Raw genomic sequence first — 12,277 nt, 5'->3', positions numbered from 1 at the left:
CCATTCACGGCTTTTATGACTACACACTACACCACCCTATATGTCCTTAACCAGGCTGTTGAACACGCAGTGATAACTCTTTCATTATCCGGTAAGACAGCCAAAATGTGCCTTTCTTTAATGCACCATGTTTTCAGAAACTTTGCTCCTTTTTTCACTTATATTTCACTTATTACTGTTTCAGTAATAAGAAATTAAATGACAATAAAAATCTTTAGCATAGCGTACATTATGTTTAATTACTGTATGTAGGCCTAGCGTTATCTTATTTTATTTTTAAAAAAGCTAACCTGTTTGTAATTATTGTTTTTTTCCCCTTTTTTATTAACTAAACATATTCTCATGTTGTATAAGGCCAAGTTTATGTTAAAAAAAGTTAAGTTAAAAGTAAAAGTTAGTTAAAAGTAACAATCATTAACATGTTCCCACTTTTAAAGCACCCCACCATCCTCGAGGACACCGGGAAAATAGGCCTAGTCCTGTTTAGCTCAGAAGAGTGATCTAATATTTTCATGTTTTCTCTTTCCATTTCTGCAGGGCCTATATGAGTGTGAAAGAGCTAAAGGAGGAGCTACAGCTGAGCGGCACGGACACACTCAATGTTTTCTTTGCCAGCAATTCGGTGCGTGAAGAACTGGCAGGAGCTGCAACCTGGCCATGGGCAAAGGAGGCTCTTACTCACCAAGGTACGGATGTGAAATAACATCTACCTACTCTATATTATACGTAAATGTCATCCCTCCATCTCTTGCTTCTGTATCTCACTTTGAATTTTAATCCGTTATCTGTCTTTATACTTTTTGTCCATACCTTCATCTCTTCCTTATCCTTTGTTGTCTTTGTTGACGATGTCCAAACGAGATGGTGAGCAACTGGAGCTGGGAAAGATTTTCCCGGCACGATGCCTCTTTCCTCTTCCAATCATTAGGCCCCTTTCCACTGGAAAAGGCTAATCAACCCAACAACAACCAAACAAACAAACGGCAGTGTGGGCTCTGTACCATTGTTGCCACCCATGCCCACTTTCCAGCTGTTCTTTATTTACTTATGCGCTGTTTTCTTCTTGTGCCGGTAAAAAAAACCCCGAGTGGAATCAAAAGGAGGAGACATATGGGGTAAATGTACCTCTAGTGGAAGCAAACGTGTCACTGGAGGAATTCACATGTCCCTTTAGCAAACTTTACAGACTCACTACATCGAGAAATAATAAATAAGTCTCTTCTGCTAGGTGTGTGGAAGAGCATGTCAGGTTCAAATAATACAACTTGCCATGTATTTTATAAGGATGTGGGCGGGTCATCACTCAAACTGAAGAGTAGAAAACTGTTGATTGGTCTCAAGAATCTGTTTTTCTGTTGCACCATGTTGATGGAAAGTCACAAACTAACATTAAGAGGTTTTCAAGAAATATCTCTTTACTCCAGTGATCTGTCCAGCCTCCATATCTTGGCTAAATAGCACATATTTAAGATGTGGTAGGACAGAATGTTCCTTCAATCAATTTATAATGTGTGCAATTGTCAGCAGAAACACAAAAAACACAAAAAAACCCTATTACATTGCCAGGATTTCAGTAAATTCCTGCATCAACAGACCAATAAAAACAATAAAATTTTGATGTCAGATAGGGTTCTGATTTACTAGCAGTTCATTATACATAGTACCGTGAAGTGATGTCACAATACTGACATTTTTAACTTTAATTCAATACCTTGAAAAGTATCCATCTGATACCATGTTCGATACCACAAGGAAAAATTGACACAACTTTGACTGCATCTTTTTTTTTCTTTTTAAATATAGCAAGGCTTGTGTAGTGTGTGAGTGTGTGATGAACACAACAGCATTTAATGTAATTTGGTGTGAGGAAGCGGGCCTATGTGGGCACTACAGCAGTTTTTGTGTCATCTTGCTGTTGGAGAGAAGAAAGTGCGCGATATTTATCAATCAATATTTATTGATAGTCCAATATTTTTGACAACACTAGTACTTTGTTTGATAAGTATGTTAAAGTCAAAGAATTAGCACAGTCAACAAAGATTTGTCTTGTTTCATTTACTCTACACAAGCTAGTGATAAAACAATCGACAATGTATTGATTTGTATAATATTAGTCATTTATTACTAATTTAATATTTACTAATAAAATATATGAATTTTATACTTCTGTATCAAATTTGTTCAGAACAAATAAGCCATCTTATTTGAATGTTAATGTCACTAAGCTCTGGTAACTTCTGCTGGGCATTTCTTATTTAGGAATGTGATAGACTACATTTGATTGAGTAATTAAAACATACCCGCTTGATTCAGTGACAATAATTATTGGCTGTAGCCTTTTAAAACACGTCAAATTAGCTGGCACAAATTTATTTCGGCTGACTTCCAAAGACATTAAGGCATTAAGTAATGCCAAAATGTGTGTACAGCATAGTCAGAGCAGGACAACTGCACTGTTAACAGAAAAGATATTTGCACTTAAGCATTTATCAGATAAAAAAGAGTAAGTCACTGCTGATTTAAAAAAAAATGATGAAAAAATGCATCTTCACAGACATTTTGAATTGAATTATCTATAATGTATACATTTTAAATATACATTTATTTTTACTTCTTTGCTCAAAAAGGGGAGAGACAGATTTGTTTAAATCCACATAATGTACTTTCTGCCACCAGGGGTATCTCAATCAAAACAATGCAAAAGACTTCAAGTATTATATGGGAGTTGTTCTCCGTTGTTAAACAGCCACCAGTGCTAATCAAAATCTGTGTGACAGAGGCAGAAATGTTGGCCAGAGATAATGTTGTCAAGTTTTGCTCACGTTACATTTAGTCATGTTCACCGACTTCTTTTCTCCCTCTCTGACTCTCTCCCGGAAGGTATAGCTACAGGTGACAAAGTGAAATGCACTGTTACCTTGAGTATACAGTAATTACAGATTTCTCTGGGTTTGAACTTTGTTGGAAACATTTGGGATAATGGATGTACACAACTCAACAAATACATTACAAAGTCCTCGTTTTGTATAAGACATTTTAATGAAGAAATGTTACATATTATAACTTTGAACACAGGCTGTTTATCAAAATTAAACTTACAAACTTTACTGGTTTGTGTGGCCAGAAGGGAAACTGTAGCTTAGGTCTGCCATGGCTTCTGTTCTAAAAAGCTTTAATTCCATTTTGAGGTAAAATGTTGTTGTTCTGTATATTTATAGGCTTGCGGTAGCTATTAATTGATTTAAGTTGGAAACTTTGCTTTGATGCTACCAGTAATATTGTCAGAGTAGATGTTATATTTTCAAATTAAACTGGTGAATGTAGTTCTCTTTTGAAAGTCTCCCTCATGACATTTGTTTCAGTTGTTCAGCATCTGTCCCTGTTTAAAAACAAGTTAGTGGATGACAAGTCGTCTCCGGAGGCCTTGTTGTTTAGTGTCTTCGAATTTAATGTCTTTATTGTTCAATGTTTTCACCACTGAATACTGTTTCTAATTAGAAAACCAATAACCGTCATGTCTGTTCTTGATTCTGCCATTATCAGCATAGTGCAGAAAACCTGTATATCCACTTAAAGGCCATTTTTGTAAGAATTCACCATAGCCCCAAACCATAGCTGATTCTAAAATTGCTATCTTTTGGATTTGGATTTTTATTCAGTATTTGATTTTTTTTGTACTTAAGTTTATATTTTTTAACTACAAAAATAAAACACAAACAAAATTCTTTTTTTCCATTCAAGGAGGTATATTGGCAAAAAAAAGGTATTATCTTGCCCTGTTGTTTTGCAACCATACCTACCTAACCTATGATTCAGAGGTCAGCACAGATAAACAAGTTTATTTTTGTCCATCCTTCATGAATTAACTTGGGACCAAATTTCATTGAAATCTGTCTACATATTTTGAGATATCTTGCTAACTAGTGGACAGACAAGGGACAACAGGGACCAAAAATATAACTTCCCTTGCCCTAAGCAAGGGGCGGAGGATTTAATGTTTCTGTAGCACACTCTTCTACATACAAAACAGGCAAAAATGGCCCATATCCACCTTACTGGTTGCTGCTTTTGGTTTAGGTACTAAAGTTTTACTTCATTCCTAATTGGTTTTAAGTGTCACAGTTTTCAGTCTTTTTACTGTGGTGGTCTGTTTCTGTTTTGGAAATGCCAGCTTGCTGTGGTGGCGGTAAGTAACCACAAAGTTGGTAGTCACAATTCCACATTTTTGTGATCAGATGTTTGGTTTGTACTGGAGTAATAGACTGAACATGGTTTAATGTTTTTTAGATACAGAACAAAAGTTGAAACAAGAGATGTTGATGTTGAGATGCTGTTATATTTTGTCTCAACAAAGGGCACTTAACAGGTTCACCTGCTGAGGGACAGTTTTCCAAATCATTACATCCTGTCTTAGCAATGGAATGAGCTGTTAGTCTTGAAAAATGTTTTTGATTTTATTTTCTATCTTGTGAAGACTCACAAACCTTTTCTCGCTTTTCAGTATCTAGAAAGAAATAATACTATGACCCACACTGTGAATGTTATCGTTTGTCCTTAGGTGGGATGGTGCTGAACCCATCTTACTTTGGTACCATGGGCCACCACAACACCATGATCCATGAGATGGGCCACATCTTGGGACTGTACCATGTATTCAAGGGGGTGAGCGAGCGGGACTCCTGTGATGACCCATGTCAGGTAAGAATGTTAAATGTATTTACCTTTTGGATGTTTTTAATGTTTATTGTCCTCTATCATACAATATTTTTGCCTTATCCCAAATGTTACTTTGAAGCTCTGTCATATGCACTTGCAGGAGACCACCCCGTCCATGGAGACAGGAGATCTGTGTGCTGACACTGCACCAACACCCAAATCTAAAGCCTGCCATGATCCTGGAGCTGTCACCGACACCTGCGGAGTCACCACATACCAGGACACACCTTATAGCAATTATATGAGTTACACAGGTACAGTGAATAGACCTCATTTACTGTCCTGTCCTTTTGTAATTAGCAGCAGGCATACTGTCAGATGATAGAAGGACAGATGGAAAGAAAGAATGACCAACAGAACAGAAGTCAATAACATGGCACTGTAGACTGTATACTGTACACTGTTAGAGTAGTGACGATAGAGGATATGGAATAGACCTTCCACTGCATAGTTAGAAACAGTGCTTTTGTGTAAGATAGCATTCAGTAGGAATACAAACGTATGATTCTTGGTTATAAAAGTCTTTTATTAGTCTTTAATCCATATCATTTGTTCATTTTAAAAAGGGACAGATGTGAGCCGCTTATAGGAAAATGATTTGCATCTTAACATTTGTATAATACACAGCCAACTCAGTCTGTTTTTTTATTAATAACAGTAACATTAATAATGAAGCTAATTACTCCCAACCATGTGGGAGAAAACAGTGTTTTTTAACCTGATCCATGATGATTCCCTGGGCTTTATCTTCTCATTGCACCACATCAGATGACAACTGCACCAACCATTTCACTCCCAACCAAGTGGCACGGATGCACTGTTATCTTGACTTGGTCTACCAGAAGTGGCTGATGGACCGGCAACCTACCCCCATCCCTCTGGCCCCGATAGTGACAGCCCAAAGTCCAGATTCTGTCTCTATCTACTGGGTGCCGCCTATCAGGGGACCACTTTATCAGAGGTACGATTGCATGGGTTCTTAATCATAACCATTTATTTTTTAAAGGAGTGATGTCCACACTTATCTCCTCTTTTAAAAACTAATTCAACCACAATCTTGACCCTCAGTATGGACAAAGAATATATATTTTTTAGTGTCAAACTTCTAATTTCTTTTTAAACCCATCTCAGGCCAAAGGAGCAACTATTAGACTCATGCAGTGCATATTTAAGAAATGATTGACGTATATGTCCCAACACACACACTTTTCCAAACAACGCAAGCCAAAATAGACCTGAGGCTGCTGAGACAATGGTGTCAGGATGAGTTGAGGAGTCTCACAGCCTGAGGAAAGACGCTGCTCTGTAGTCTGGTGGTACGGCAGCAGATACCTCTGAATCACTTGCCAGATGGCAGCAGGGTGAACAGACTGTGGCTTTATGTGTAATGCCTGATGATTCTAAACATATTCAGGCTGCTAACAGAACTTTTCATTGCAGTTGATGCTTGGTTATACCTTCCAGTATCTTTTTAATTGGTCCTGTTCACATTTTGTATTTACCAGAGCATGATGCCCGCCTGAACAAACACTGACTTTTACTTACATACTTCCTGATATTATGAATTAATAAAGATTACCGGAACATTAAACAACTGATTGGTGTACGTTCAATTATGGGATTTGCAACATGTACAACATGGCAAAACATTTCTGAGCCTGATTTGGAGCCCTTGACATGAAATTGACCTTGTTGAATATTCAGGTACTGTCGCTTCCTCCAACAGTCATCAAAGCAAAGACAAAAAAAGCCAGTTGGTTCAACATTATTGTTGATCTTGTCTTCAAAGAGACACATTTTCCTTGTCGTGACAAATGAAAGGCAAAGTGTGAAATGTCATAATCAGTAGCTCTGTTTCCTTCTGTCCCAGTTCCTCCTTTCATGAGTCTGTTATCAACTGTGGAGACTGTGAGAAAGACAGCGTTTTCCACCAGTACGCCCACGAGGCTTCCTCACCTCGCATCTGTGACACGTCAGGCTACTGGACACCTGAGGAGGCAGTTGGTCAGTCAAAACTCACTGTGTGTGTATGTTTTTCCAAATGTGTGTCTAAAAAAAGGACAAATATTTATATAGAATAGTTGTATTTTACCTGTTGCAACATGCAGCCAAACTTCTCTTCTTAATGCATCAAATCGGTGTGAATATAAACAGAACTAAATATGAGAGGTAGTTGGAGCTGCAAAAATGCCGCAACTAAATTGCTTTCATTCTGAGTTGGACACAAAGACAGAGGGTGTTTTTTAGGGATTCATTACTTGATCAAAATAGGTTATTTTTAAACCATTCATATTTATTGAACTAAATAAAGCCGAACTAAAATTTAATTGGTATTTTTAGGAGGCAGACTGTTGTTCTTACTCATCTTTACTCCTAAAATCTAAAGTTGACTTAGTTGAGTTTTCTCTCCTCTTTCAATAATTATTGACAGTAAGGAATGTTAGGGTTTCAGGTTTGTGTTTATGTCCTTGAGTCCTACCTCTCCTCTTGTTTCCACAGAGCAGATCAACCCCCTCCCCTCCAAACACACACAAACACAGATGCACACACACACACACACACACACACACACACACACACACACACACACACGTCTCTTCCCCGTAAATTTCAGGTGCGTGCAAGGCTAATGGCTCCTGGAAGAGGAAAAAGCAGAAAATCATTAAATGATAATTGCCCTCAGCTACAGACCTCTCTCTGTCTCTGTCTTGTTTTAGCCAAAGCGAGAACAAGCATTATTAAGCAAAGCGTCTACTCTGTGTAACGTTTGGGTGCTGTTCAAACATTGAAACTCTGTCATAAACAAAACAGCCAAAACACAGTGTATCTTGTAGCACTGTACTGAAACATTACAGTTCGTGTAAGCACATGGTCCTTGTTATTGCAATCATAATTCCTGGAGAAGACCGGTTTCCTTTGACATGACATGCATAGTGAGGGGAAAGAAACAAGAGAAAAGGGAACACAAGTAAGTAAACAAAAGCAAGGAGAAAAATAAGAGAGACAGGGATACACAGAAAGGGAGAACAAAACACCGTACCAACACAATAACACTTTCCTTCTCCTCCGTGGAAACTCTACCCAAATATGTGGAAATCCTCTGCTGGAATTTATGCTTTGAAAACAAGCGGTGAGGAGGAACAGGGGGGATTACGGCTCCCTCTCTTTCGCTGCGGGATCATAATGATGATAAAGAGTCAATTACAGTCTTACTCTAAACAGTGGTATGCACACAGCTGAGGAGACAGCCAGTCTGCTGGCTTCCCTGGCTCCCTTTTCACTCTTTCCTACTTCTAAAGACGATGATGCATGATGGGTCACTTTGTCAGCCAGCAAAGATGGACAATATCGCCTTCAGCAAGGGATGGAAGAGGGGGAAATTGGACATATTCAATGCGGATATCATGGCTTGCGGTACTAAACAGAAGTTTAATGGCAAAATACTGTTGGCAAAATGTTCTTTCACATCTCTTCCATATGGTGCCACAGTTTTGACTGGTTTAAGTTCTCAGGCTAAGAGGAAACACCAGACGATTTCAGGACTTGTGCTCCTGTTTAGGAGATTAGATTAGTTTATGGGCTGCATCCAGCATTAAAGTGGTTTATAATTCAAAATGAGAAACGTTAAATTAAGTCAACAATGTTGTTTATTGTACTGCAATTTGGAGAGAGAAGAGAGAAGGGAAGAGAGGTAGTAAAGACTGTACTGGGGAAATGAGAATATAATATCACATTTCTAAGTCGACTGATGGATGAAGATAGAAATGTATGTATTTGAATGGAGGGAATAAGTTTTGACCAATAATCTAAGTAAGAACATTCAAAATACCAAACATGACAAAACCATAAACTTTACAGTTACACAGTTGTACAGTTAAAATATGAGAATGGAAAAAATGCAGTTTGCAGAAAACCACAAGTACTAAGACAATGCTTAAACCAAAGATAAAATATGCAAAGAAGTTGTATAAACGGATAATTATGAGAAATGAAAAAGAATACACTGACAGATGAATAAAACATCAGAGCATAAGAACAAGTACAATTGTTGTCTCAGCTTGTTATAGCTCAGTATTCTAGTGCATACAGAACTACTTCTATAAACATGCATTGATAGTTGATATAGACAGTGGAATGTTTGTGATACAGTGATTAGATAAATATCTATCATTATTCCTTTGTGTGGTTTAGCAAACATTCAAGTATTGAAAGATTAAAATGCAACACACCTAAAAGTATCTTTTAATGATTTAGATGAATCATGCAAACTACTACTACTTGATCATTATTGGATAGTTTAAAACCTGAATTTGGAAAAAAAGGCCACTTGAGGGCAAGTAAAAAAACAAAAACAGTATTAACATATTATCACATTCTAAAGTTGTTATGGCAAACATGTTAGCAAACATTTGCATACTTGTTGTCTCACAGACACAGAGCAACACCATCATCCCACTGAAGTTGCATTAACCTGACAGACGTGAGTGGGGTTGTCGGCATGAAAACTAGAACAACATTCAAACACAGTCTAAAGCCCTCTATAGAGCTGCATGATGCTGCAGAGTTGAGTGATTTTTTTTTTTTTATGAATCCGTGATTTCCATGGACATTTCGCATGCGAACTGCAGCAAACCAGTAGTGAAATTAGCAAGCAGAAATGGCTCATCATCTGCCAGTGGTGCATTTTCAGACTCATGACCATATATTACCTGCTCTGCTTTACTGCTTGTACTTTTGTGGTGCCAAATCCCTCCTCTGATCTAACTGTATGTCCCATATGCTGTTTATATAAGCATACCAACTCTACAATAAATCCCACCTGCTCAGTGTCAGCAGTAGTTACAGGTCTCTTTCAATATTGGAGATGCGTCATTTGACATTCCTCCTGCTAATAATTAATATAACAAACCAAAGTTTTAATCTAAGATCTGAGATTTTCTTCATATGTCTGGTACTTCAGCAGTTATAAAAATGTAGGAAACTGAAATGGCAACAGCCTACAGAATTTGTATCTATTTAGGCCAATGTCCACGTCATGTACCTGGCGTTCTTTGTCTTTCTAACACTTGCCGATCCACACATGGCTGATCATAATGGGTGTGAAATATGTAACACCTTATTAACATCCTTTTATTTGTCTTTCACCTGGGATACAGTTGATAATAACACTACAATAATGTTATTCCATTGCGCTAATCACTAATGCTGCTCAACAATTAACAAGTCATTATGTCTGGTGTAATGGAGTTACTACTGCATTTTTGAATGTGGGCCATGCTTTTAGTATGGGGGGGTGACTCGTAACTTTCTTAGCTGGAAAATTCTGTTTGTTAGTAATGACAGTGCTGGTAGTAATAGTGATAAATGTGTTACATCCCTCACTGCTAAATAGAAGTGGATAAGATACATTTTTATCATTTATTCTCTCTTAAAAAGGATGCTGAACAATAAACTTGTTGATACTGTACTACTCCTAATTATGAATATTGTTTGTTTCATATATTTAGTTATGCAATAAAGGGTGGGGGAGGTTCATTATATAAACATTTCTTGAAAATGAAAAATAGTTGGACACAAATATATATTAAAAAAAATTTAAAAAATGTTTTCAGCAGCCTTATTTGTTAAAAATAATACCAGCCCTGCAATATGTGATAAGTATTTTGACATGGACAAACGTCACTGTCCAGATCGGACACACAAGTTATTGTTAGGCACCACATACAAACACAGCCTCTGTCTTTGTTCCATTTGCAGGGGCAAAAAAAAAAGAGAGAGCGGGCAGTCACCCACAGTAACCGGCTCTGTAGCAGCCGCCTCTGGGCTTATCTCGTCATCTTGGCGGATCGACCCCGGTGCCGACCCGTACCAGCTGCCTTAAATTTGTTTGCATTCATTTCATCCGGTTTTTGTATTGCTCATTTACACGTCAAGTCAATTATGTCATGTTGCTGTGTGGGGAGTGGGTGGCTGGGCGCCCTCTGTTTTGTAAAGGTGCGTCTGCTGCTGCTGAGAAAGTCTCACATACAGAGGTTGTAAAAGAAGGGGAAGGGGGAGGGGGAAGGGGGATCGGTTCACCTCTGGACCTCAGCTCTCCCTACTGGTGCGGCGGAGCAGTGAAGCAGGGGATTCATCTAATAGTACACAATGACTAAAGTCAATCACATCACAAATTGCTTCCAAATAAAGCACATTTCAGTCATAATTAGATAGATAGATAGATAGATAGATAGATAGATAGATAGATAGATAGATAGATAGATGTGTGTGTGTATTTTTTTTTTTCAGGGCTGTTTTTTTTCAGGGCTGATACTGATTATAAGTTATCAAGAAGACTGATAACCAATATTTGGAACCGATATACATTTGCATTAAAAATAAAAATCTTTTAGTTTTTTTTAATCTTACAGTTACTCAAGTGCTAAACAGTGGACCTATAGTGTGTATGTTTGTCAGTAACAGGTATTCAGACTCATGCTTTAGCCTGTACATTCTAACTACAGTTTTTACTGCTTGACAAAGAACAGCCCCACTCAGAACAACAGCAGTAGTTAAAAGAATAGAAAATGTTGCTCAAGTCCATTGTGCTCAAACAGTGAGAAGGGTTTTATCATATGTCTGAATGAATGAGAAACATGTCGGTCAAGTACACTGAGTGCTCTGAGGTTCAATCTATCCACTGTTAATGGTGTGCTTCTCTGCTTAGTGGAGGTAATGCAGGTGCACCATGCTTTCTAATAACCGTCATGTCTGAATCTGGATTATGATTCATATTGCATTCCCAGCTTTAGGGTTATGGAGCAGATGAAGTAATTGAGAGTCCTCACGTGTGTTTCTGTGATGTTATTAAACTGCAGGCCCACCTGATGTGGAGCAGCCCTGTGAACCCAGTCTCCAGGCCTGGAGTCCTGAGCTCAGCCTCTACGACACTAATGTGACCTCACCATGTCCCGACACGGAGGGCTGCACCCTCACTCTAAGGTTCCTCCACCCTATTGTTCCACACGCACTTACCCTCTGGGTTACCTACATCTCCTCAAGTAAGTGTCACTCTATAACAACTTGATACCGTCAATTTTCTATGTCAGATAGCACTACTGTAGATACTGTGGCACTATGAACAAAGCTGACACTTCAAACAACTGCTTGCAATTCTGTGCGCATAAAATATGTTCCTAAATGTGTAAAATGTGTTATTGATTATTATATGAAGGCAACAGGAGATGTGATATAGTAGTCAGCAGGACTCTAAGAAAACTATGCAGTTGAAAAGTTTTACAAAGTCGTTAGAGACACATAAATAACAAGTGAAGCAGATTCTCTGTATCCAGAAGCTGAAGTTGTTGCAGAAATTGACAGATCTCTTATATACACAATCATGAAGATATAACTTTTTTTCAGCTAACCAGAATGATTTAAAGGCAGTTGCTCATTGTACTGATATTCAACCGGTAGGTAAAGAAAAAACAGCAGTCTTATACCACTGTCAATGAATACACGAGTAAGAAGATTTACTGCATATTTAGCCTGAACTAGTTTTATTTGTATTCTGTTATCTTGT

At 37.9% G+C, this 12,277-nt stretch overlaps 1 protein-coding gene across 1 annotated transcript in view; it reads left to right on the top strand.

Moving 5' to 3' along the window:
* Positions 1–12,277, top strand: part of pappa2 (pappalysin 2) — a 75,223-nt gene that overhangs the window by 19,041 nt on the left and 43,905 nt on the right. Inside the window, exons 5-10 of the mRNA XM_073491615.1 lie at positions 538–686; positions 4,559–4,698; positions 4,817–4,970; positions 5,485–5,677; positions 6,587–6,720; positions 11,574–11,756. Coding sequence (XP_073347716.1) covers positions 538–686; positions 4,559–4,698; positions 4,817–4,970; positions 5,485–5,677; positions 6,587–6,720; positions 11,574–11,756 — 953 coding nt within the window. The remainder of the gene's footprint in view (positions 1–537; positions 687–4,558; positions 4,699–4,816; positions 4,971–5,484; positions 5,678–6,586; positions 6,721–11,573; positions 11,757–12,277) is intronic.

The sequence above is a fragment of the Pagrus major genome, chromosome 21, assembly GCF_040436345.1.
Source record: "Pagrus major chromosome 21, Pma_NU_1.0".
In the NCBI taxonomy this organism is placed as follows: Eukaryota; Metazoa; Chordata; class Actinopteri; order Spariformes; family Sparidae; genus Pagrus; species Pagrus major.
Note: the sequence above shows the minus strand (reverse complement) of the source record. Positions and strands in the feature narration are given on the sequence as shown.